Below are 27,743 nucleotides of genomic sequence, written 5' to 3'. Positions count from 1 at the left end.
AGTGGGGGGGAGGGGGACTTTTGGGATAGCATTGGAAATGTAATTGAGGAAAATATGTAATAAAAAATATTAAAAAAAAGAAAGTGGTGCATAATATTATTTATCTAAAAGATTCTATTTATTAATATATTATTCTCAGGTAATTTTAAAATATAATATTCATCTAAAGAAAATGAAATATTCATTTATATATCTTGGATTTTCAAAGCTCAAAAAAAATCTTAGTGCTTTAACAGTATCAAAATATAAAGTACAGCTTGAACAGAACTAAAACTAGTTATGGGCATACATTTAATGTTCTATGTAGCAAAGACATTTGTATGTATGAAAAAAGCTGAGTCTTCTGGTTCAAAAAATGAAGTGTATGTGTGTGTGTGAACATGTGTGTGTGTGCATGTGCACATACACACAAGCGTATATGAGAGCAGACACCCAAGGAGGCCTGAAGTGTCAGCTTGAGTTAGACATGACTGTGATTTCTCTAATGAGAGTGATATAATAAACTTTAGTACTCTGCAAGAGAAGTATATGGTCTTTAACCCCGAAGGTATCTCTCCTGCATGACATAAAGTAATTTGTGAAGGCCATATCTGGCAAGAAGCAAGGTAAATTAGAAAAAGAGAATCATTAACTGTGAAGACTGGTTTGGAAATAACATATTCAGGGGAGAATGACAAATCTCTTTGATATTAAGGTATAAATTCAGGATGGGGAAACCCGTTCTCTTGGTATATTTTTATAACTCTCCTACGTAACCCTAAGCAGGCCAAGCTTATAAAACAAGTTCTAAAAGTCCCATCATACATAGTTTGCACATATATAAGTAAGTGCAATCTTCCAAATTATAATTTTAGGAGTACTCACTATTCCAAACTACACAAACTACTTTGTCTTTTTTGTTTGTTTGCTTTTGTTTTTTTGGCATTCAAACTCCCTATGCTCACACTGCAAGTATCACCCTTTGAATGTTTCCTAAAAGCTTTCAGGTTCTAAAACCAACTCTAGTCATCTTTGAAACTTACTGTCCAAATTAGCTCCTATGATCCCACCAGTTTCTTACTATGTGTAACTGTTAGGGTGGCTAGTCTAGGTCATCAACTTAACATAGCTGGGAAAACTGAACCTCCACTGAGAAACCACCTCCATCAGAGTGGCTTATGGACATGTGTGAGGGACATTTTCTTCATTGCTAAGTTACGTGGCAGGGAATCATCCCACTGCAGACAATGCCAATCCTGGGCAGGTAAACCTGAGCTACATACGGAAGCCAGGCCAGACAAGTCATAAGCAGTGGTCCTTCCTCCACGGTCTCTGCTTCAGTCCCTCCATAACTGACTATAACCTGTACTCTTTTCTCACCAGGGATTTATCACAGCAAATAGAAAAGCAAACTTGAAACAGCTATGCTAAGTCTTGTACCACAAAGGAGCCTTTCTATGAGCTTTTGGTATTTCTGACTTTTGTATTTATGAACAAAAGGGAAAACAATAAATTCTTCCAAAATGTTATTGTCTCTTCAGTCAAATGTACTGATTCATTTTTTTTTCAAATTATGTTCTGAGTGACTACAATTAAAATTGCGCTGAAGTTAAAAATTATGAGTTTGAGCTAGGCATGGTGGTGCATGTCTTTAATCTCAGCATTTGGGAGTCAGAGACAGCTGAATCTCTGTGAGTTTGGGGCCAGCCTGGTCTACAAAGAGTTCCAGGACAGCCAGAGCTACACAGAGAAATCCTGTCTTGAAAAACCAAAATTCAAACCAAACCAAACCAAAAATCAAAAATCAAAAAGAGTTCAGAGTCAGCTCCTAATGACTCTACAAGAGACAACAAACATAGCTTACAAATGGATATTAATATTAGACTTTTTTTTTTTTTGGTTTTTCGAGACAGGGTTTCTCTGTGTAGTCCTGGCTGTCCGGGAACTCACTCTGTAGACCAGGCTGGCCTCGAACTCAGAAATCCGCCTGCCTCTGCCTCCTGAGTGCTGGGATTAAAGGCACGCGCCACCACACCCGGCTTAGACTAATTTTTTTTTATAAAGATAACACATTCATTCTAAGATCTTGCAAATATAACCATGTCTGGTTATATGCCAAGTCTAAATTGTGTAAATAACTAACTGGTTCAAACCAACTTCAACTATTTCAAACAAAAGAGAAGATTTGCCGAGTGTGGTGGCGCATGCCTTTAATCCCAGCATTTGGGAGACAGAGGCAGACGGATTTCTGAGTTTGAGGCCAGCCTGGTCTACAAAGTGAGTTCCAGGACAGCCAGGGCTATATAGAGAAACCCTGTCTCAAAAAACCAAACAAACAAACAAACAAACAAAAAAAACAAAAAAAAAGAGGGAGAGAGAATTGTTCAAAAGAGAATTGAAATTGAAACTTCAGTTTCTGTTAACAGAGATACAATGGAGATGACAGAAAGTTACAGAAGGATTAAGTAGAAAGTAAATAAAATCCTGAAATAAATAGACTCGTAGGAAAAGACCAGTCAAAGAGCCCAGCTCCTCCTGGTGAGTAGTTCCAGGCACAGCTGGCACTTGTTAGATTACCTGAGCAACAGAAGCTTGAGGGTTCCCCAGCAAGTTTTTAAATGAGCGCCTGGCAATCCATCGGAGCTGGTGGCAGAAAGAGGTAACATAGACTGGCTCTTTGACGGCTGATGTTCCTTTCTTTTTCTGAGCTCCTGAAAGTTGATCTAATTCAGCTTTTGTTTCTCCATAGATGGCAGAGTTGATATAAAACTCAGATAAATTTTCTATTACTGGCTTCTCTCCCTTGGAAGGCTCTTCAGTCTTGTTTGCTTTGGATAAATGTAGATAAAGAAGTGAAATATTAACAATTAACAAAAGATGTAACTCATTTTCTATGGTTCTATAATTATATAATCTCTTAATTCTACGTGTGTGTGTGTGTGTGTGTGTGTGTGTGTGTGTGTGTAAAATACCAGCTGGGCATGTGTTGGAACGTGTTCAAGGAACAGTCATATAAGGAGAATTCTGAGTGCTTGTGAGAACATTCCAAGAAAACAAGACAAGAGTCGTGTTGCTACTCAGTGCTCCATGTCTGCTTCTCCCTTGGGCTAGCTAGTTCTGTTGCATACCAGGCTGGACTGGAGGGAGAGAAGCTTAGCTGGGCATGGGGGAGTGCTATGCAGGACTGAGGAGGATGTGGACAAAGAACACACCTGGCAGAAGCTTTGGAGAACTGGTTCATTTATTGGGGCAAAACAGAGTATTTATGCCCCTGGGGAGGTAGCCAGGGTCTTTGGGGCAAGGTTTGTGTGGCCATATACCTCTGACCAGGGCAGGGGTGTTGGGAGACTCTTCATCTGCATACTCAGGGGCTGTAGGGTTGGCCATTGTGGGGCACCTTATAAGATAAAACAAAGAGGGAAGCCTGATACCTGTCAGGGTAATAAATTCTTACTAGGGTTGATGGGGGAGAGCCAGCTTCATGGCACCAGGCTGGGAGAGGGAGGATAGCCAACTCCTGCCATCCTCATGACTGAGGTATCTGGGGTTGATGGTCTCTTGACCCTTCCCCCATAACCCTGGGCCACTAAGGTACCACATCTTGTGACTTTAGTTCCTTTTAAACATGGAATTGTCCTTGGAGTATATTTTTGAGCTTCTCACAGGTATAGTGGATAGGAGTTTACTTCAGATTACTCATTATTGCTGGCTGTTACTCGATGAAATGTTCAAACTATCCTTTATAGCCCTCTATGGAAAACCATATTTTTGCCACGTGCAGCTTGTCCTTGTGATTGTGTACAACCTGAACTCATGAGAACTTTACTAATGTGACCTTTCTTAGTCCTCCAAGTATGAACTGTCCAAGGCTTTGAATAAAGCTGGCTATTATGTGAGACTTTAGTCTGCCATATTCATTGGCTCCATTTTCCCAGGTTCCACTGCCTCTGGAGTGGTGAGCAGCATTGTGCAACATGCCTTTAATCACAGTATTCAACAGGCAGAAGCAAATGAATCTCTGAATCTGAGGCCAGTCTGATCTACATAATGAGTCCAGGCTAGCTAGGGCTACACTGTCGAACTCTTTCAAAAGAGTAAAATTACTTACTATAATTAGTTTACATATTAAAAACCCAGCTAACTGGTGCATAGTCACATCTTATGGATACAGAAAACTCCGTGATAATAAATGTACACACACACACAGGAATTTAGACCTTCATTATTTAAATAGATATTATATTGCACAGTTAGAATTTATTTTTTAAAAAAATTCTGGCCTTTCCCTTCTATGGACAATGCATAATGTGCTGTTTCCTGGTTTTCATTTGTTTTAAGATACTATCTCACTCTGTAGCCCCAGTTGGCCTGAAACTGCTTTATAGACCAGACTGGCTTCAAACTCACTGATATCTGCCAGCTTCTGCCTCTCAGTGCTGGGATTAAAGGCATGAGCCATTATTATAGGGTTGTTTATAAAATACTTGTGACGGCTAATCTTGGTTGTCAACTTGACTACATCTGGGATTAACGAAAATCAAAGTGGCTGGGTACACCTTTGAGGCATTTTTCTTGATTGATTCATTTCAGGTGGAAGACCAACACCAAATCTGGATCCTTTTTTAGGGTAGGAAGATTTACCTTAAATATGGGCCATACTTTTTGGTGATAGCCTATATAAAGGGCATGGAAGATGGAAGCGTTTGCTTCTTGCCTGCTTGCCCTCACTCTCACTGGCACGTTTATCTATCCTGCTCTGAGGCATTCCTTCACTGGCATTAAAGCCTACTTCTTCAGGATTCCAACATACACTGAAGACCAGCTGAAACAGCCAGCCTCATACTAAAGAACTACTAGATTCTTAGACTTTCTATTAGTAGACATCCATTATTGAACTAGCTGGACCATAGCCTGTAAGCGACTCACATACATACATACATACATACATACATACATCTATTGATTCTGTCCTCTGTCCTCTGATAGAGAACCCTGATATTATTAAAAATAACCATTTTAACTGAAAATTTGCCTTAGAACTGATACTTTCAGAAAAACACTTATTTACAAATTATATTAAAAACACTCTCAGCACTTACAGAAAACAGTATCTATTGATTATTTTCACATCACTCAATTAACATGAATTTTAAAGGCATGATTTTTGTTTTAAGGTAGGATCGCATTATGCAGTCCTGGCTGGCCTACAAAAGCATGCTTTAATCAAACAATTAGACACCAATGTAGGAATCCACAAGACTCATGTACCTTCATTGTCTTGTTCCTCTCTATTTAACATCACAGCAGAAGAATCTCCGTTGATGACATCAAGGAAGAAATCTGCAGGGTTGTTGTAGGGCTCACAGTGGTAACCTACAAGAAAAGGCAACACAAGGACACCACCCTGAAGGTCTTGGAAAAGAGAACATGCGTTCTGATGAGGGAGGGAAGGCTTGGGAAGACAGAGCTCTACCCATTATCACTTTCCCTTCCCTTCACTAACACACGCTTTTCTCATATACTTAACAAATACTCCAATAATTCCAGAGGAATTTTAGACCCTTGAGAAACTCTTGCATTGGTGTTGAGCCACATTGGTTATGAGCCACAAAAGACCACTGATATGCTCCGGTGCTCACTAGCCTTCCATCCAAGATCGAAATCCAGGTAAAAAAAAAAGATGTCCCAACCGGTAAGAAGAACACATGCTCCACTATGTTCATAGCAGCCTTATTTATAATAGCCAGAAGCTGGAAAGAACCCAGATGCCCCTCAACAGAGGAATGGATACAGAAAATATGGTACATTTACACAATGGAGTACTACTCAGCTATTAAAAAGAATGAATTTATGAAATTCCTAGCCAAATGGATGGACCTGGAGGGCATCATCTTGAGTGAGGTAACACAATCACAAAGGAACTCACACAATATGTATTCACTGATAAGTGGATATTAGCCCAAAACTTAGGATACCCAAGATATAAGATACAATTTGCTAAACGCATGANACTCAAGAAGAATGAAGACCAAAGTGTGGACACTGTGACCCTTCTTAAAATTGGGAACAAAACACCCAGGGAAGAAGTTACAGAGACAAAGTTTGGAGCTGTAATGAAAGGATGGACCATCTAGAGACTGCCATATCCAGGGATCCATCCCATAATCAGCTTCTAAACGCTGACACCATTGCATACACTAGCAAGATTTTGCTGAAAGGACCCAGATATAGCTCTCTCTTGTGAAACTATGCCGGAGCCAAACAAACACAGAAGTGGATGCTCACTGTCAGCTATTGGATGGATCACAGGGATCCCAATGGAGAAGCTAGAGAAAGTACCCAAGGAGCTAAAGGGATCTGNAACCCTATAGTTGGAACAACATGATGAATTAACCAGTACCCCGGAGCTGTTGTCTCTAGCTGCATATGTATCAAAAGATGGCCTAATCGACCATCACTGGAAAGAGAGGCCCATTGGACTTGCAAACTTTATATGCCCCAATACAGGGGAATGCCAGGGCCAAAAGAATGGGAATGGGTGGGTAGGGAAGTGGGGGGGGGTATGGGGGACTTTTGGGATAGCATTGGAAATGTAATTGAGGAAAATACGTAATAAAAAATATTCAAAAAAAAAAAAAGAAAAGAAAAATAAATCACTAACTGTCCTGTGCGCTCTGACTTCAAGATCTGCAAGTCATAATTGTTTCCTCAGCTACTAAGTGGAGAGATTCTAATTCTCTTCTGTCATCCTGCCATCATTCCAAATAGTGAGCAAGTTTTGGGCAGCACTCTCCAGAGAACATAGACAGTACACCAACTTTACAGTCCTCTCAGACTAACCTGTCGTCTGTCTCAGATTCATAGATACTGAACTTATCTAGGCTCAACTAATCTATATTTTTCTTCAAAAAATACTTCTTATGTATATGGGTACTTTGCCTGCACATGTGTCTGGGTGTCACATGTGGGCCTGGTGTCTGCAGAGCCAGGCAACAGGGGAATCTCTGTGGACTAGAGTTTCAGAAGCTTGGGAGCCACCAAGTGAGTGCTAGGATTCAAACTAGGGTTCCCTAAAAGTAAAGAAAGTGCTCTTAACCAAGGAATGCTCAAGTGTTTTAAATGATAGATTAATTTTTTAAAAATTAGGAATGATAATGAATATTTTAAAGTGTATATGAGGCTATAAAGAATAATTTATAATCACAGCCAGATATGTCTAAAATGAAAAAGATTAGATATACTAAATTTAAAAAGAAATTACAGGGTTGGAGAGATGAGCAACTGTTCTTACAGAGAACCTAGGTTTGGTTCCTGTACTTTATCCCAGCTCAGAACTATCTGTAACTCCAGTTCCAAGGGAATACAGTGCCCTGTCCTGACCTCTGAGGGCATTAGCTCTACATATAGTACACATAGATACATGCAGACAAAATGATTTATACACATAACAAAGTACATAAATCTAAAAAGAAATCACAAATGTCAAAAATGCAGGCTCAACAAGGTAAGATCTGAAACTAGTCACTCTAATAACTAGTCACTAACTAGTCACTAACTAGTCACTGAGACCCACTCACAGTCTAAATTATCAATCTCACATTACAAGAAAGCTAAGCATCATTTCCAAGGTCCCCTGTCCCCCAATTAAAGCACAGCATGAATGCACACCTGGTAGCTTAGGAAAACTGACCTACTGTGATCTGCCATGAGGTTAAGGAGATAACAATACTAGTCTTTCCAAAATTGTTCAACTGACCAAACTGCTAGGTGTGAATCTACTCATAACTACTGAGTTTTCAGGGAAAGGCCACTGTGGGACCATTAAAGGCAGCTTGGTTTCTGGTTGAGCTAGGTTTAAAACCCAAGTGACCTAGCAGGTGATCCAGAGCAAGGGATGATAGGTGTTTTGCCACACTCCTAGACACCAGGCTCACCAGGCTCCTTGCATGAGGTCTCAGATCTCCATAATTCTGTGGCCATCAGGTAGAGGACATGACCACAGATCATGTAGCCTCAAGACATCTCCATTTTAATGAGTTACCTAAAGGCCTGAAGGGCTTAGCCAATAAGCTCCCCTTCCCAGACACTCCTCCTCACCTCAGGCCCACCCTGAGAAAGTGGGGTAGGGTTTTACTCATCACAATTCTCTACCATGACAGTAAATGTCTTAAAACCATGGACTGCCTCTTCTCATCAGGACCACCGTGGGGAACAATGGAGCAGGTCTTCCTCTAAAGAGCCACGTCTTATCTCAAGCAGGAAGGCTCTCTGCACTCCCAGCTATGGACTCCACCAAGCCAAGCTGCCCACTGAACAAGCCAAGGACTCTCTCGTCCCAGTAGGACCCAGCCAGAGCCCTCCTCCCGCCCTCTTCCCTTCTGCCCCAGGCTAGAGCCAGCCCCCTCAGATCTTCCACAGCCTCCAGCAGCATCTGGGATGCCCAAGAGCTTGAGAACCCAACATCCTCAGCCTCCATGCAGGTCTGGGACCACCAAGCCCAACTCCAGCAGGTCCACGGGGACCTCAGACTGCGCTTGCCCACCCATGGAGTGGGGATCCCATGGCTTCACACAGCCAGACGCCCATGACAGCATAGGGAACCGAGCAGTCAAAACTGCCTGAGTCTTGCCTTGCCCAGTGGCCCAAGTCCGTAGGGGATGTGGGACCCCCACTTTAAACCCACAGACCATCATGACTTGGAAACTGAAGCAGCACAGCCCCAGTCGATGGATCCACTTAGGCACAGACGACACAGATATTCAAGTAGCACAGGAAAAGTTAAAAGTCTACACAAACAAGCACAATGAAGAGAAACACTAACAGAAAACTGAGCAAATGTACTTTAAAATGGAGGAACCATGGTAAATCACTCGAAGACTAAACAGCACTCCTGTGGAGAGTCCCCTGCTCTTTCCACAATTTTGTGATGGAAGGACCTACCACACTGTAAAGAATCAACTATACCTGCTGATGCAAAGTACTCCAAGGCTTTCTGTGCTGGCCCATGGAACACGAGTTTCCCGGAAGCCAGTAAGGTGAGGCTGTCAAACAACTTAAAGATGGAATACCGAGGCTGATGAATGGAGAAGATGATTGTTCGACCCTGTTTAGACATCCTACATTACAAGAAGAAAAATAAGATGCTTTAATAAGAAGATTTTGTTAAGATTCTGATCCTTACATTTATTGTTAAAGAGTACTTTATTCCTTTGTTAGAGCATCTGTCCCAACTTTAACTTGATTTTCTCTTATACACATAATGTATCAGCTCATGTCAAGGATTGAAATCATCATTTCATTTTATATATTTCTAAGTATCAACTATATGCAAGGAAAGTGAAACTTGATGCTTTGAAAAACTAGAGTATCTGGGAGTATAGCAATCTTGGATATCAGTTGCAAATAAAGTGTTTAGCATGTAAGAGGCCTTCCACTTAATCCTTAGAAACAAACCAAATCCCAGTCAAACAAATCCTGCTAGGATTTCTTTTTTTTTTTCTTTTTTTTTTTGGGGGGGGGGTTCGGGACAGCTACAGAATGGATTCCATTAAACATTAGAATGTTTATTGTCAAATGCAGACACTGGGACAGTTCACACAGACTGAATCAGAGTCTGGGGAGAACACATACACACCACACACACACACACACACACACACACACACACACTCCCACACACATATATTTCCACACCACATTATTAGGGTGTGGAAACATACAGCAGGGCACACAGGGAGAAGGACCCTCTCTGGCTTGCAAATGCAGAAGCCAACAGAGTGAGCTCTAGGACTACATAAACCCTGTTTCAAAAAACAAAAACAAACAACCAAGCAATCAAACCAAAAAACCCACCATTACTACCACCACCACCACCATCAATAATACTCCACCAAGCCAGAACATCAATAATTGAATAATTGAGATAGAATATGAAATAGTTGCATCTAGGAGTTATTGTACATCAAATATAAAATATAGTGTTCAATCTGAAGTTTATCAAGTAGAACATCAGGGGCTTCACAGGAGTGGCTTAAGAAAGAAAAGACACTCAAGGTAAAAGAACACATTAAACAAACTAACACAAAAAGGTTTACTCAAGAAACTATAGGTCAGAGTTACAGACAAGCAAGCATCAGTGTGTGTGTGTGTGTGTGTGTGTGTGTGTGTGTGTGGTGATGCTGTTAGATGAAGAAACTACAGAGAATGCAGCAAAATGTATGGAACCAACCTATGTGTCAACACTGGAGAAATGTGTAAACAAATGGCGATCTAAGATACAGCATTTGCAGGAAAGTAGATTTAACTACAGAAAATCATATTAAGTAAATTAAATCAGTCTCATAAAGACACATCTCCCAAGTCTTCATCTGTGATCCTATATTTCATAGATACATAAAATCGTGCATGTGTATATGACATAAAATTCGCAGTGAGACTGTCTAGGGCACAAAAAGGCACAAGATTGAAAATGTGAAGTGGAGAGTGAGGGAATATGGAGGGATGTGCTCATCACACACCATGTTTGTGTGAAAATGTCCTTATATAACATAGTGGCATGGTACAATGAATATGTGCAATTAAATTTAAAGCTCAAAAGGAAGAAGAGACTGGAGTAAAGCGACCCAGGATGACCACTCAGTCGGGAACTGTAAGATCTGGAAGGCGACAGGGAGGAACCTGGAGGGAGCAGAGCTGTATGAGGCCTGATCCTCAGAGCTGGCCTGAGGACTAGGGACATCGGAATGACCACATGCTCTGAGCGTCCCTAGGGAAGACTCCTGGGCTCCACTTCAGAAGCAATGTCTGCACATCTATCAGACTACAGGTGGTATGTTTTCACAGAAGTGAAGATTTCTGTTGTTAAGCTACCTAGTCTATGGTGTTTTATTGTAACTGTATGCCTAGGTACAACCCTAAGGTAACTGGGTTCTTATGTCTATTTGATGTTCTGACATATTAGGCATGTTCTGTCTTTGGGCCAATAGCTGTCTTCTCTAGCCAGTTACTGTCACCAGGTCTCACTCTCATGCCCAGGTCCTTGTCCACACCCAAGATCTTCCATGACCCTCTTGCTATTTAGAACAGCAACCCCGCCCCACCACAGCCATCATTCTCTATATTCTTATTAACCATTCTTCTTTTCCTTTAACAAAGAAGGAAGAAATTCTGTTGTTTACTCCTGCACAAAGAATACACAGTGCCACATGTAAGTGACCTGATAGTAAATAAATGAAAATGTCTTGTAGCATTTACCTTTTTAGGAGCAAAAGGACAGCATTCGCTGTGCTTGAGTCCAAACCAGTCGTGGGCTCATCCAGGAAGAGGATGGAAGGGTCAGTGATCAGCTCCATCCCTATGCTTGTCCTTTTTCTTTCTCCTCCAGAGATGCCACGGATAAACTGAGTTCCAACCTAAAGCAAGTGTCATCTTTGTCAACAAGACTGAACATGGTTGCCATCATTTGGTAGACAGACCAAACGGTGCAGCCCTGATTGCCTCGGGATGTCTCTTGTCAGCACACACCCGACCACCTGCCTCCTGTCACCCTACCACCTGCCTCCTGTCACCCGACCACCTGCCTCCTGTCACCCCACCACCTGCCTCCTGTCACCCCACCACCTGCCTCCTGTCACCCCACCACCTGCCTCCTGTCACCCCACCACCTNCTGCCTCCTGTCACCCCACCACCTGCCTCCTGTCACCCCACCACCTGCCTCCTGTCACCCCACCACCTGCCTCCTGTCACCCCACCACCTGCCTCTTGTCACCCCACCACCTGCCTCCTGTCACCCCACCACGTACCTCCTGTCACCCTACCACCTGCCTCCTGTCTGTCACCCCACCACTTGCCTCCTGTCTGTCACCCCACCACCTGCCTCCTGTCACCCCACCACCTGCCTATCGTGGAGATGCTTTATTGTCTTCACTCTGAGGATTACTGGTTTATCAGAGCAAAATACCTGGGGGAAGACAGTTTCCTTTTTATCAGATGAGTAAATTGAGGCTCTGGTTAGAGCTGCAAGGTGGCCTGACCTGAAGTGAGGTCCGTTCATTCATTCATTCATCTATTTTTATTTTTATTTTTTAAAAGAGGAGTATATATGAGTACACTGTAGCTGTCAGACACTACAGAAGAGGGCATCGGATCTCATTTCAGATGGTTGTGAGCCCCCATGTGGTTGCTAGGATTTGAACTCAGGACCTCTGGAAGAGCAGTCAGTGCTCTTAACCACTGAGCCATCTCCCCAGGCAAAGGTCTGTGCTTTTAACAGCCTGTTATTCTTCAGAAGCCATCCAATTTATTTTGCTGTTCACTACGTTGGCTAGAAATTCACCTGTCTCTTCCTCCCTCCAGTGCAAACTGGCTTTACATGGGTGCTGAGGACTGAAGTCATGTCCTTGTGCTTGCAAGCAAGTCACCTGCTGAGATACAGGTAATAAAGAGGAAGGGAAGCACACTGGCCATAGTTTATAACCATCTAGCACCTAAACCCTGCTCTCTCTCCCAACCGTCCCTTAGTGGACAGAGACGGGGTGTGGGGGATGTGGGAGAGGAGCCGAGTTCCCATTCTACCACACCATTTTAAGTACTTTTCAGTCTCCAAGTTGATGCTGTCTATGGAAACATGCACGGTTATTTTCCCCAACAAAATAATAGTACATGAATGAATGCGAGCAACCAGCAAGAAAAGCAACAGTTCTTTAGGACTGCCATAATCCATGGCCTCTAAGGGATTAAATAATTATGGGCAGAAGGGTTAAACTACAGCCATTATATTTTCACCTGTTGCCCAATGTCTGCTCAGCCAAAACGAGATAGACTGCTGATTTATAAAGTTCACCCTCTTCTTGATCTTAACTAACATTCAAGAGGAGAAGCACCTTCTTTCTGTTACTCTCTTACTATCACAGCCTGGTATGTAGGAGCCTAGAAACCAATGCTGACAGTAGGTAAGCAAGGAAGGAGAGGTAGAAGGAAAGGAAGAGAAATAAAGCTGCCAAAGGAAAGACTACAGAAAAGTAACCAGACCACTGGACAAATTGTTATAAGGTTATGTATATTGCTTATATAGGATATACAGGACAATTCCCTGGCTGTAATACTAGGAGGGGTTTTCATACCTTAGAATCTGCTACTTTTTCCAGACCTAACTCTTTAATGATTGTGTTAATCCGTTCATTTTTTTCATGATTCTTCATAGTTGCTGGAAGTCGAAGAGCTGCTGAGAACTGTAAGTTTTCTCTCACTGTCAGGGTGCCCATCACAACGTCATCCTTAAGGCAAAATGGCATTTTAGTGAGATATGGGAGCCTTTTCTATGACCATGCCTTGAACATATATAGTTCAATCCATATACATAATACATCTAAGGTAAAACTCAGGCTACTGATGAACTGGAAGCTCTTTTAAGTGGCAGTGACTGCATAGACAGACACATGCAAAGTTCAATGGCATCATTTTCATTACCCAGCCATACACTCAACAGGACACGTGTAAAAGCACTACTACACATCTCAAGGCTGCCTGATGGAAGGAGTTGGGAAAGACAGCTACAATGGGAAGAAGGAAAGTAAAGGATGGGTAAATATATATATATATATATATATATATATATATATATATATATATNTATATATATATATATATATATATATATATATATATATATATTTGGTGGAAATCATATAGCAGCAAAAACTGATACTACTGTCCCACAAGGGTCATAGTACAGGTACACTGTATTTCCCTTAATATCACTGCCAGAGTAGTGGAAGATTATAAAAATCTGATGCAAATACATAGATTCTATGAGCATGTCATATATTCAGTTGGAAGCAAACTACACCATAAGCACATATATTGACCAAATCTACTTATACTCACTTGAACCACATAACCTGAACAGCATTTGAAATGGGCAGGTTGAGGTGCCCCATTTACCAAAACATCTCCAGACAGCCCCTTTGGATCTTTCCTTGCCGCTAAGACGTCTAGCAACCTGTAAAGGACACACAAGTTACGAGTTTTCTTCCTTCAGCACAGGTCACGTGGTTTAGTTGTTCTTAATGCACATTCTACTATTTGATACATTTATAGTTTTAAAAAAATTTATAAGTTGAGCATGGTGGCACACACCTTTCCTCTCAGCATTCAGGAGGCAGAGGCAGGAGGATCTATGAGAGTTCAAGGTCAACTTAGACAACTTGGTTCTAGGCTAGCCAGGGCTACAATGCTGAGATCTTATTTTAAAATCAAACAGGGAAACCAAAGGGAAAAAAAAAACCAACAAGTTTACATGTTTTAAATTCTCATTGTCTTTCTCATCAAGTGCTACAGCAGAACCCAAAATATAAATGCAAAACAAAACAAAACAAAAAACAAAAAAACAAAACACCCACTGGCTTAAATCTTAAGACCTCCCCAAATACCCGCCTTGGTTAATGAACCTTGAAGATCACAACCCAGCTACCTCGTTGTTGAACAAATACTCAAGGCTTTAGTTACACCTTCTCTTCATGCCTTCATTTTTGAGTATTACTTCACCCTTTTTCCTCATTACTACTAGAACATGATACGGCATTCCACTATACGCCAATCACTTCATCATTTACTAGAGCTGACCTAATGAGTTATTCTGATCCTTGGCACTAAACCATGAGATAGTTCAACCCCATATTATCTACAGTACCTACCTACGACCAGACCACATATATACTGCAAATAATGAGCTAACATCTGCTTATGTAAACGCGACACTTAATGAACAGTAAAGGTTTATTTATTTGTATGTTATACTCACGAAGACTTGCCTCCGCCTGTGGGTCCCAGAATAGCATTAAGGCCAGGTTTCATGATCCCACTAGAAACAAAACCATATTGTTTTAGTCTTATATTTTACATGAAGTTCTGAACACACTAAAAAAGGAAGATGAAATACAAACCCACACAGCGTTTTAAAGATTAAAAAAGAATCACTGATACTAGATGTCTAACCTAAAGGCTATCAACCACAGGTACCTCTAAGAAAGAGTTTGGTCCTTCTTAATTCCTCTCTTTTCTTATTGTTTTGTAAATTGCTTTTGAAACAACTTAATCTTTTGGAAATTGCATAACCAATATTTCAGGTTCCTTGATGTTGAGTTGGGATACAACTCAGTAGTGCAACCCGTGCTTATCATACATGAGGCCCTGGGCTAAGTCCTAGCAACAGCAACTGAAAGTCTCTTCAGTATGAAAGATTCAAATATAAGATCCTTAAAAATAACAGATTCCTGAAACAAGGAAGGGAGACTCTCAAAAGATCTGCATTCCTTTTAACTAATATAAAATGCATAACAGTTTTTGATTAAGCTAATGATTAGTGCCTTTAAACTGTTTTTACTTACAGTCAATACTTGAATATTATCAGTGGAACATATTCTCATTACTAAAGTATAATCAGATTAAAAAGTCAAGTATCGTAAATCCAAGTCTCCATGTTAGGGCAGAAGCATCACCAGTACTTAACACTAAAGTAAAACTTGTCAGGTAGGCAAGACAGCTCAGCTGGTAAAACACTGCTCCACAAGTCTGAAGACCAGTTTGATGCTCAGAATCTATAGTGGAAGGAGAGACTCCCAAAGTTGTCCTCTGACCTAGGTATGTGTGCCCTGGTCACACACACACACACACACACACACACACACACACACACACACGATTTGAAACAACAAAAGTTGTGTTATCAATTGGAGAGGGAAACACAGTCTTGGAAGAGGTCGCCTTCCCTGTATAAAGTGTTTAATGACTTACAGACATGCAATACACAGTCATCCATTTCAACCAACTAAATGGATATTTAGATTGATTAAGACAGAACAATCTCAGCAATGCTGACTATGATGACATCTAAGAAAGTATGAATTTTATCCTAACAGTGACAAGTGGGACAGCTAAAGAAAATAAACAAGAGAAAGGGGAGTTAAGGGCAAGCCCAGTACAGCTGCACAGGAATGGTGAAGAGAGGCCCAAGTTGTCCCATCAATACACTTTGTTGTGTTCAGCCCCTAGAACTGTTAAGTAGGTCAAGATGTACTCCACAGAACACAAGATCCATTCCCTGAACTTAAATCCAAGAGAAACTCAACATGCATTGCTTGATACCTGATGTATCACTATATGAGGGCTGGTGTGAATTAAGGTGAGATGTACCTTTTGCCTTGCTTGTTAACTGATGAAATACCAAACAAATATAGCAACAGGCCACTAAGGCTCGATCAAGTTGTAACAATGAAAAATCTTACTCTTTTATTCTGTTACCCCTCCCACATACTGTCCAACATGCAGACAAAAGAGATGCCAGGGTAAATTTTTAGTGTGCATATATTTATACCTCTTGATGTATCATCTGTATGAACAGCTACCTAGTACTTGCTTCTAAAATGAACAGATCCTTTATTTGGTAAGGATTCATTGCCATGAAACTATTTCAGTATTTAAAAATACATACTAATCTAAAGACTAACACAGCCAGAGTGATTTACGCAGAAATGACATACTAGGATGGTTTAATAGGTATCTGGGGTTGGCTTACATTTACACTAAATTCGACCATTAAAGAAAACAATAGAGCCGGATTCCAATAGTTCTAACCTGAGGCAGTGGTTAATTCCAACTCTACTTATTCATCATTGTTTGATGTATGTCATGTAAACAGAGACCCTCTTGATCCATTCCATCTTATGAGATGGAATAAACTAAGAAAACAAGTAGATAAACAAATGAAAAAATAAAGTCTGGGTCCTCCTGGATCAGCACACTGTAGCTGGTCACCTATTTCTTCTTTTTACCAATCATGTGATTTGAATAGAACTATGTTTTCAGAGCTGTATCAGCTTTCATGCCATGATGCCAGGGCTCAGTAACAAGACTGCTGTATGGCTACTAAATCTGAAAATTTATAAATCCGCCTTTATAGAAAGTATCTGCTGATGACCTCTGTTCTACTTTGTGACCTACATTTTCTTAACTACCCCCACCCTACCCTTCACCCTTCTGTCATTCCTCTCCAGCCATTTCCTACTGTTTATTGCTTTACAGCCTTGCGTGCGTGATTAACCCTCCAGTAAGAACTTTGGCACAGAGACTTTGCTCACTTTGCATAAGATGGAATCTTGGAGGATCTTGTCATTTTTATTGTGTTGTAGTGATAACAGCCAATACTTCCATCCTATTTTGCTTATGGACAGTTTTGAAAGAGGGCCATTTCTCCACACATAGATACTCAAAAAAAAAAAAAAAAAAAAAAAAAAAAAAAAAAAAAACCAAAAAAAAACAACCAAACAAACACACTTCATCAATCCTGATACCCATTCCTCCATTTCACACAAGCTGCTTCAGTTCTATCTTTTCATCCTCTGTCACAACAGAAATTAACACGGTGAAAGTACACCAGTTTCTGAATTCCTAAGTGAAATATAAAGTCTCTGAAAACAGAAAAAAAAATCTATGTAACATCAATAACCTAGCAGGCATTCAAAACATTGAATAAAGGAATCTACATTTGTATTATTGTGATTTTTGTCTGGTTAGTTCCTAACACTATAACCTTGGCTAAAACTCACTATGTAGCTCTGACTTGTCTTCAATGCACATTAAATCTTCCAGCCTCAGCTTCCAGACTGGTGAGATCACAGGCTGGGACATCTTTAAAAAAATTATTTAAAAAACAAAAAAGCAAAACAAGCAAGAAATTAAGATAATCTTATTGATAAATGTCATCTTTATGTCATGAATATCACTTAAAACCAGCTCTATTAATAAAATAAGAAATCAGAGCAGACCTTGGACAAGAACTCCACAGCCAGTCCCACGATACCCAGAGGAAGATGCACTCCCAGTAGCTCTAACACTCCCAGGATCATAGGATCAGAGATGAGGATACAACATCTGCCCCAACACCAGGAGTAACTGGGACCAGCAGGACCCAGGCACCTAGGAACTCTACCTGGCCAGTGGCACAGGTTCCTTCTGGTCTGGCTGGTGCCCTGAACAGACCTTGGGCATGAACTCTGCAGCTAGTCCCACAACACTCAGTGGAAGCTCCACTCTCAGGAGCTCTAACATACCCAGGACCACAGTACACCAAGATCCCAGGAGCTTGGTCATACCAGAATCTCAGGATCCCAGAGGCAGCTTAACTCCCAGGAGCTCAGACACAGCCAGAATCTCAGGATCCCAGGATCCCAGAGACAGCTGAATTCTGAGGAGTTCTGACATAACCAGGATCACAGGAAGGACAGGCTCCAGTGAGATACAGCGAGGGCAGGTAGCACTAGAGATAATCAGACCGTGGGAGGCAAGCTTAAGAATATAAGCAACAAAAACCAAGGTTACTTGGCATCATCAGAACTCAGTTCTCCCACAAAGCAAATCTTGGATACACCATCACACTGGAAAAGCAAGGTTTGGATCCAAAATCACTTCTCATTATGGTGATAGAGGACTTTAAGAAGGACATAGAAAACTCACTTAAGGAAATACAGGAGGAGACAGGTAAACAGCTAGAAGCCCATAAAGAGGAAACATAAAAGTCCTTTAAAGAATTACAGAAAAACACAATCAAACAGGCAAAGAAAATGAACAAAACCTTCCAAGATCTATAAATGGAAATGGAAACAATAAAGAAAGCACAAAGGGAAACAACCCTGGAGTTAGAAAACCTAGGAAAGAGATCAGGAGTCATAGATGCAAGTATCACCAACAGAATACAAGAGATAGAAGAGAGAGAATCTCAGGTGCAGAAGATACCACAGAAAACACTGAAACAATGGTCAAAGAAAATGCAAAAAGCAAAAAGCTCCTAACACAAAGCATCCAGAAAACCCAGGACACAATGAGAAGACCAAATTTAAAGATAATAGGTAAAAAGAGGGTGAAGGTTCCTAATTTAAAGGGCCAGTAAATATCTTCAACAAAACTATAGAAGAAAACTTCCCCAACCTAAAGAAAGAGATGCCCATTAACATACAAGAAGCCTACAGAACTTCAAATAGACTGGACCAGAAAAGAAATTCCTCCTGATAATAATCAAATCATCAAATACACTAAACAAAGAAAGAATATTAAAAGCAGTAAGGGAAAAATGTCAAGTAAAAGGAAGACCTTACAGAATTACACCAGACTTCTCTCACCACAGATTATGAAAGCTAGAAGATCCTGGGTAGATGTCATACAGACCCTAAGAGAACACAAATGCCAGCCCAGGCTGCTATACCCAGCAAAACTCTCACATTCCATAAAAGGAGAAACCAAGATACTCCATGACAAAACCAAATTTACACAATATCTTTCCATAAATCTAGCCCTACAAAAGATAATAGTTGGAAAACTCCAACACAAGGAAGGAAACTAGACCCTAGAGAAAGCAAGAAAGCAATCTTTCAACAAACCCAAAAGAAGACAGCCACACAAACATAATTTCACCTCTAACAACAAAAATAACAGGAAGTAACATACACTTTTCCTTAATATCTCTTAACATCAATGGACTCAATTCCCCCAAAAAGACATAGACTAACACACTGGACATGTAAACAGGACCCAGCATTTTGCTGCATGCAAGAAACGCACCTCAGTGACAAAGGCAGATACTACCTCAGAGTAAAAGGCTGGAAAACAATTTTCCAAGCAAATGGTCCCAAGAAACAAGCTGGAGTAGCCATTCTAATATCAAATAAAAGCAACTTTCAACCAAAAGTTATAAAATTACCAAAAAAGATAAGGAAGGACACTTCATACTAGTCAAAGGAAAAATCTACCAAGATGAACTCTCAATTCTGAACATCTATGCTTCAAAAGAAAGGACACCCACATTCATAAAAGAAACTTTACAAAAGCTCAAAGCACACATCGCACCCCACACAGTAATAGTGGGAGTCTTGAATACCCCACTCTCAGCAATGGACAGATCATGGAAACAAACTAAACAGAGATACAGTGGAACTAACAAAATTATGAATCAAATGGATCTAACATATTTATAAAACATTTCATCCTAAAGCAAAAGAATATACCTTCTTTTCAGCACCTCCTGGTACCTTCTCCAAAACCGACCATATAATTGGTCACAAAACAGGTTTCAACAGACACAAGATTGAAATAATCCCATGTACCCTATCAGATCACCATAGACTAAGGCTAGTCTTAAATACCAATAAAAACAACAGAAAGCACACATACACATGGAAGCTGAACAGCGCTCTACTCAAAGATAACTTGGTCAAGGAAGAAATAAAGAAATAAATTAAAGGCTTTTTAGAATTTAATGGAAATGAAGACACATCATACCAAAACTTATGGGGCACAATGAAAGCAGTGATAAGAGGAAAACTCATAGCTCTAAGTGCCTACAAAAAGGAACTGAAGAGAGCATACACCAGCAGCTTGACAGCACACCTGAAAGCTCTAGAACAAAAAGAAGCAAATATACCCAAGAGGAGTAGATGGCAGGAAATACAAACTCAGGGCTGAAATCAACCAAGAAGAAACATAGAGAACTATACAAAGAACCAACAAACAAGCAGCTGGTTCTTTGAGAAAATAAACAAAATAGATAAACCCTTAGACTATCTAGAGGGCACAGAGACAGTATCCAAATTAATAAAATCAGAAATGAAAAGGGAGATCTAACAACAAAATATATCTTAAAATAATTATTGTTTGTTGAATATTAATAGTTGAAAATATTAAAATCATGTTCTACAAACAAAATAAAAATAAATCAAAAACAACTTAGTGACTATTTATCTTAGTTTCTACCTAGAAATTTTAGTTTTATATTCTCATTTGCAATTTCTTATTCAAATAATGTATTAATTCTTTTTATTAGAGGGATAGGATGGGCACTTCTGTAAACCCAGAACCTGGGTCACAGAGGCAGGAAGATCAGGAATTTATTCCAACCTTGCTTTAATGGTGAGTTTGTGGTTAATTTCAGATTCATTAAACCTTGTTTCAAAAAGTCAAAAAACAACATTAATAATAATAATAATAATAACAACTTCTGATCCCTTCTGTTAGACTACGTCTTCTCTTCCCTGTCTCAGTAGGAAGACTACATAAATCCTACTCAGCCAACACCAGCATCCAAGAACAGGAACTTCAAAGAGGGTGGACAACAAAGAAGATAGAGCCACTAGCTAGACAGATTATTACTTATCTGTATTACTACTACTACTACAACTACTACTACTCTGGATGGAATAAGAAAATTGAGCTGATCACTAAGAATAATGAAGATTGGAGATGAGTCTTAGCATAGAATACTTGTCTTATATGTCCATGGCCCTGGAATGAATCCCCAAGATAGAAGGGCTGGGGGGATGGAGAGGAAGGATAAGCACATTTAATACATCTTGATGGGAAAGAAAACAGGCAAATTCAGAACAAATGTAAAGTATAAGATTATAGTTGATACATTAATGAGGAGTTATACATTATCGATATACCGATAGCTACAGAAAAGCACAGCTAGGAAACTTCCTGTACACATGATGAGTAGACACCCACTAACTGCCTCTTCTCCAGAGCTTTACCCAGGACTAACTTCTATCATTCCATCTAACAAGATCTGTATGCATCTGAACATATTATATATATCTCCATCCTCGTTCTTCTCATTCAGAAAGTGGAGGCAATTACACTGTGACCCAGATCCTGGTTGTAAAAACCGTCTTCTACAGAATGAACATCAGCTGAGTGCAAGTCACAGGCAGGGTTAGTAACAAGTGATTTTGGAACTTCTTCCCATACCAAAGAAATACTAAAAACAAGGAATAAACCAAGGTTACAAAGGAGAGGTGGAAGTCACCCTGAAAGTTTTCCTGCAACCAAATCGAGAACAAAAGGAGCACCAACACTAGTGCCGGTGTATTACTGCTGAAGGCTAGTGAGGAAAACAGAGATCCAAGAGTATATATATACAGGTGTGTTAGTTACTTGCCGGTTGCTGTGATATAATACCATGACCAAACTCAGCTTAAGAGTTTATTAGGCTTAAGGTTCTAGAGGGCAAGATGTCTACAGCAGCTGGGAAGGCATGGCAGCAGAATCCGGAAGCTCAAGAGCTCACATCTCAACTGCTCTTAGAAAACAGAGAACATAAGAAGAGGTAAGGCTAGAAACCCTCAAAGCCAGCCCGCATCCTCCAACAAGTCTCCACCTCCTAAAGGTTCCATAACCTCTCCAACAGCGCTACCAGCTGGGGACTAAGTGTTCAGACTTAAGAGCCTATGGGGGACATTTCTCATTCACAACAGCAAATGAAAGAAGAGATGACACAGCTTTTCCCAAGTGAAATGCAAACTGTGAGAAGATGTTCATAGAAAAGAACCCTTTGACAGCTCTCACTGTGGTAGCTGGACCCAGACACGAGTCATCTCAGAGTCTGCAACTCACAAGTTTATGATTAATGAAGGATAGGGTTCTGGAAGAATGTCAGGAGCCTCTTCCAAGTAGTACCAGTCAGGTACAAAGAATCAAATCTGTAACATTCTGGTATAGCTTAACAGACAATAACATCACCAGGTAATCAATTTTAATATCACAAGTGGATGAAACAGAAACATCAGGTTGGAAGAGAATAACCACAGAATGTGGCAGTCAGTCCACTATGAGAAATCTTCAGAGGCACAACTGCCTTGGTCATGAGGTTACTACAGTTCCCCAGGCCTGTTGCCGGTCAACTAAGTGATTCCATGAGAAGGTCCTCTTTCTAGACTACTTGCACTGGAGGATATGGGAATAGAGGAGTGCCAAGTAGATAGCGTAGTTTTACAAGGATTCCCCAAGCCACCAATGACAGTAGGTACAAGGGAGACAATGAGGACAGCAAAGTCAGTGATAACAGGGAAACTGGGTTGAGTGTCATGTTCCTACAAGTTTAATTCTGAAGTTATTTCAAATAAGTTGCTTAACAATCTTCCCAAGAGTATAATGAATTCCCCTCCCCACCCCCATATGTATTGGGATATATGATAGACACACATGTACTGCAATGGCGATTTCTTCCAGACATCTTCAGCAATGGGGAAGGAAAACTCACATGTTGAGTGTTGTGTATGGAGAAAAAATGTAAGAGAAAAATCATAAAACAGGGAGGAAAACCTTTGGCATTCTCATGAACAGATATTATCTTACACAGGAAAAAAAGAAATAAAGATTCAATGAAAACTTGATTCTCATCAGATTTTTTAGAATATAATCACCGTTCTGAATGATGATGCTATTATTAAACACAAAAAATAAAGTGATGACAGCAATCCTTCTTGCACTACAGAGACTCTACTTATTTGAAGCCAGGAGACAGGAAAAGGATTAGAAAACCTACAAGCCAAAAAAAAAAAAAAAAAAAAAAAAAAAAAAAAAAAAAAGGAATGACATTTTAAGTCATGACCATTTCTGGTCTTGAAGTCCAAATTAGATGTAGTGAGTATGAGTACTAATCCTAGCTGTCCCTTTAACTGAACAGAGAAAGAAAAAACAAGGTTTGTCTATACTTTATTACTCCAGGAGATACAAAGACCACTCCTCCTTTGCTAATATGCAGACCATTCTACCATGCTTACGGCAGAATGTGGAGCTATGGAGCTTGGAGCACAAGATATACTCAACTATTGAGCCATTTCCTTTACTGGCTTCAAAAGAATCACAAGGGACTGGTTTAGTGGGGAAACACCTGTTAAGCATGCACAAGGCTCTAGGTTTAACCCTCAACATTACACACATAACATTCACACACCCGTGCAGAGTACCAGCTCACAGTATGCACTGTAAATCTATCCAAGCAGTCCTTACTCAAATAATACCACTTTTATCTTTCTTTTTACTTTATTAAGACACTGAGTTTATTTCACATGTATATTTTGTCTCTTTACCATTTCCACATCTGACCACCACTATGACTATGCCCTATCATAACATTCCATACATACTTAAAACCAAGTAAAGGGTGGAGTTCCATCCTTGAAAACTAGACAGGCATTTTGGACAAGTTCTTGGCAACTGAATGGAATCGAATATTTATCAAACCCTGTAGGGAAAGTTCTCCCTTTGCATATAAAAAGGACAGTCAGATATCAACTATTACAGAAATGGAGTAAGATAGAATATTTCAAACAGTTTAAGCAATTTTCTTAAAGAGATTTCCTTCACCGCCAGAGATCTTGAATAGCCTCCTGGTCAGTCATCCGGAAACAATTCTTCACATAATTAATGAACTTGGCTTCCACTTTGGGAAGAGAACCACCTTTTTCTATACTTGCTTGCATTTTTGCCTTAATGTCTTCTTCAGAACTAGGTCCTTTTGGGAGTTTTTTTCCTATTTTTTGAAGGACTCTTGACCCTTTTATCTTGACGTTGATGGTTTTAAGTCTTTTGCCTTTTGGTTTGATTTTTGTGTATTTTTGGCTGGGGTATCTTGTACAGATTTCTTCACTGGAAACTTTTCTTCAGTTTCCTCTTCATCAAAATTATCATCATCTTCATCCTCATCATCTTCATCATCTTCAAGTTTTACTTTTTTCTATGGAACCTTGTTACCACCTCCAGGGGCAGATTGCTTTCCAGACATGCCTAAGAGTTTTACATCCTCCCCATCTTCATCTTCTGACTCACCATCTTCCTCTACAGCTACTAGGTGCTGTTCACCAATGTGCACACCTCAACCTTAAAACCACAGGGGGGAGGGGTAATTTTGAAGCCCCCCAAGGGAAACTGTTGGTTGTACAGACATTTTCAAAGTTGCCAGTGTGACTTTAATTGGACTGCCTTCATATACATTGCTTCTGCCTCTATGATACGTAACTCATCTTTTGCCCCTGCTCCTAAACTGACCGTTCTTAATGATAACTGGTGCTCATTTTCATCATTATCCACTTTAAAGTGATAGTCTTTGTCAGCCTTTAGTTCACAACTGAAAAGGTAGTTCTTAGGCCTCAGAGCACTCCTGTGCATGTCCATCAAGTCTTCCATGAGGTGGAGGCACGCACTTCGGTGTGGGAGAAGCCAGATGGAAAACAACTGCCTGGTGTCCCACAGAACAGACACCCAGGACAGAATCACGCCAAGGACCACCTTTATCTTTTAATTCAAATGTGAAGTGAAGGATGGACTGTGTGTCTATGCTTGTGCGTGTGGGACTGAGGACCAAACCCACAGCCTTGTATATGATTGACAACCCACCTATCGCTAAACTATGTAACTGCTAGATTATTATGCTTCAAAGAAGATTATCAGTTTTTCACAAGTCAATTCTATCTAAGCATGTACAAAAGATAACAGCTTTGCACTTAGCAGACCTCCTTTTTTTCTAAGAAGGAAAGGGGAAGCATATGTCAGCAGGTTTGGTCCCACGGGTAGCTGTAATTCTGCAATGCTCCTGACCTCAGGCCAACCCAGTCTCAGAACTTCATCATTTTTTCTCTACCTACATCCAAAAATTCTCTCCCATATTTTGTCGTTTTTCTGCTTTCTGGAGGAAGCAGATTGGTACTAACAGGGAGAAAATATAGTTCCATACAAAACCTCAAAAAACAGAAGTATATGATTCCACACAGGCCTTACACTGGGTCAAATAACTCTTATAACTAACTGCTCTCCAGCCTAGGAGACAGAAAAGAGGATGTGCTGTCTGAACAAACTCAAATTCATTTATTGCTCAAGTGCAGACTAAATGCTCTGGAAGTCAGGTAAGGATAAAAAAGCTAATGGCAACCAAGAGGCCAGCAGTGACAGCTTCTATAGACAGTCACGTATTCTCCACGCTAGTTCCTATTTTACCTCCATATTCTAATTATAAATTCATCCCCTGACGAAAGAAGAAATATAACACATAACGAAGTGCTTTTGCAACAGAACTTGCTACACTAAATAAAGTCCTCATCCCTTTGGGCTTCAATTTAGTGAAATGAGCGTTGCCTTACATGTTAATATTTCTATCTCTGTTTTTGTTTTGTTGTTGTTGTTGTTTTGGTTTTGTTTTGTTTTGTATTTTTGGAGACAAAGTCTCATGCAGCATAGAATGGCCTTGAGCTTCTGATCCTCCCGCCTCCATCTCCCAAGTGCTGGGATTAAAACTTGCTGGCACATGGTTTTATGTGGTTCTAGGAACTAAATTCAGAGCTTGGTGTATGTGAAGCAAGCACTCTACATCCCATGCCCCTTTACCTGTCTTTATTATGGAGGGAAAGTACTAAGTAAATCCTTCAAGACTATAATCTGCTTACCACAAATAAGCCATCTATTAAAGCAGGTGTACTTGAAAATCCAAAGGACTTTCAAATTATACTGCATTTCTACCTCATTTCTACTAGAATATAATAGAAAAAAGTACACACATATTAAAAAGCCCATTAGCAGGTCTTTTATTTCAAAGACTGGTAAACTAACTCTGAGGTTACAATTATATCTTTACAATCAACACACCAAAAATTGCTGTCAGATCTCTGTTTCTAAAACATAAGATTTACTAGTTTTAACAAAATGATATAATAAAATGTTCAATCTCCCAAAAATATAAGACCATTTTTTAAGTCCTGACAGTTTCTTTGCAAATAAAATATATGCCTAACAAGAGATCAAGTAACTTATGTCCTAGTTTAAACAAAAGAAATGAAAGGATGTGTCTATATACATTTGTACAACAACATGAATTGAAGTATCCACAGCAACTTGTTGAGAATAGAAATTCTGTAAAGGTGACTGCAGATAAATAAAGCAATATTTTTTATAGAGTCCATACACTTACTTGATATCTGATAGTATTTCTTTCTCAACTGTTTTCCGGACTAGAAACCCACTCTTTACTTTCACTCGATAGGTGATGTGATGAAAACTCAACACATCTCCTTCTGTGAGTGTCCTAACGGCTCTGGAGTTCATCCTAGGAAGGCCGTTGTTGTTCCTCTGTGACATTGGTACTAACACGTGGTCATTACTGGAAGACATCTTTAGGATTTATGCCTTTCTGCAGAGGGAAAAGCAACAGTCAATTATTAGTATAAATAGATGAGAGCGTCAACACAGATACCAGCACTTTGATTGTGGCTTGTGAGCCTAGCCTGTAATGGCTGAGCCACCTCTCCAGCTCAAAGAAATAGAACTTTTAAAGCATAAACCTCTCTGTTAATCTGTAGATTCTTTTCAAATGGACATTCTTCTCATATCACTGGATGAGAAGCACCTTAGATCAGGTAGCATGGAACAGACATAACTCTGAGTGCCTCTGCTCCCATTTGCTTTCAAATGTCTAAGAAATAGGACCTTAATTATATGCAAAGTACTCAAAACTAATCAAGTAGAAAAAGGATGGGTAACTTTCCATCTTGTTTAGCTATAAAGCTTATAATACAACTTAAATTCAGAATACATGATTGTTTGATCTTAGAGTTTGTGCGCTGTTATTAACAAATGGGTTTAGCTAAGGTGTCCAGTGCAGGAGGGTTCTCTGATTGTCAGACTTTGTACCTCTGGTTATTCTGCCCCTTCAAGAAGATAAACTCTCAAACTGCCTCAGTTACAAAACCATAATAGGGAAATATATTTATATTCTAGGATAACTTAACATGTGGAAACTATTAACTACATCAAATGAATAATCAAACAATTCTGAACTTTAAGGTAAAAACTGAGAATTAAGTTTACAGATCAAATTTGTAATGTTTCACAAGGTTTTACACACACACACACACACACACACACACACACACACACACATATATATATA

General features: G+C 39.9%; 1 protein-coding gene and 1 pseudogene across 6 annotated transcripts in view; both read right to left on the bottom strand.

Moving 5' to 3' along the window:
• Abcg2 (ATP binding cassette subfamily G member 2 (Junior blood group)) overlaps positions 1 to 27,743 on the bottom strand; it is a 114,110-nt gene that overhangs the window by 15,775 nt on the left and 70,592 nt on the right. For all 6 annotated transcript variants that reach the window (XM_029478606.1, XM_021165147.1, XM_029478607.1 and 3 more), the window contains 8 exons: positions 26,766 to 26,984; positions 14,781 to 14,840; positions 13,865 to 13,979; positions 13,102 to 13,254; positions 11,233 to 11,390; positions 8,944 to 9,095; positions 5,248 to 5,352; positions 2,557 to 2,807 (listed from right to left, as the gene is read on the bottom strand). In XM_029478606.1, the coding sequence (XP_029334466.1) occupies positions 2,557 to 2,807; positions 5,248 to 5,352; positions 8,944 to 9,095; positions 11,233 to 11,390; positions 13,102 to 13,254; positions 13,865 to 13,979; positions 14,781 to 14,840; positions 26,766 to 26,965 (1,194 nt within the window). In that variant the 5' untranslated portion in view covers positions 26,966 to 26,984. The remainder of the gene's footprint in view (positions 1 to 2,556; positions 2,808 to 5,247; positions 5,353 to 8,943; positions 9,096 to 11,232; positions 11,391 to 13,101; positions 13,255 to 13,864; positions 13,980 to 14,780; positions 14,841 to 26,765; positions 26,985 to 27,743) is intronic.
• Positions 23,693 to 26,016, bottom strand: LOC115031315 (annotated as a pseudogene).

The sequence above is a fragment of the Mus caroli genome, chromosome 6 (genome assembly GCF_900094665.2).
Source record: "Mus caroli chromosome 6, CAROLI_EIJ_v1.1, whole genome shotgun sequence".
NCBI lineage: Eukaryota > Metazoa > Chordata > Mammalia > Rodentia > Muridae > Mus > Mus caroli.
Note: the sequence above shows the minus strand (reverse complement) of the source record. Positions and strands in the feature narration are given on the sequence as shown.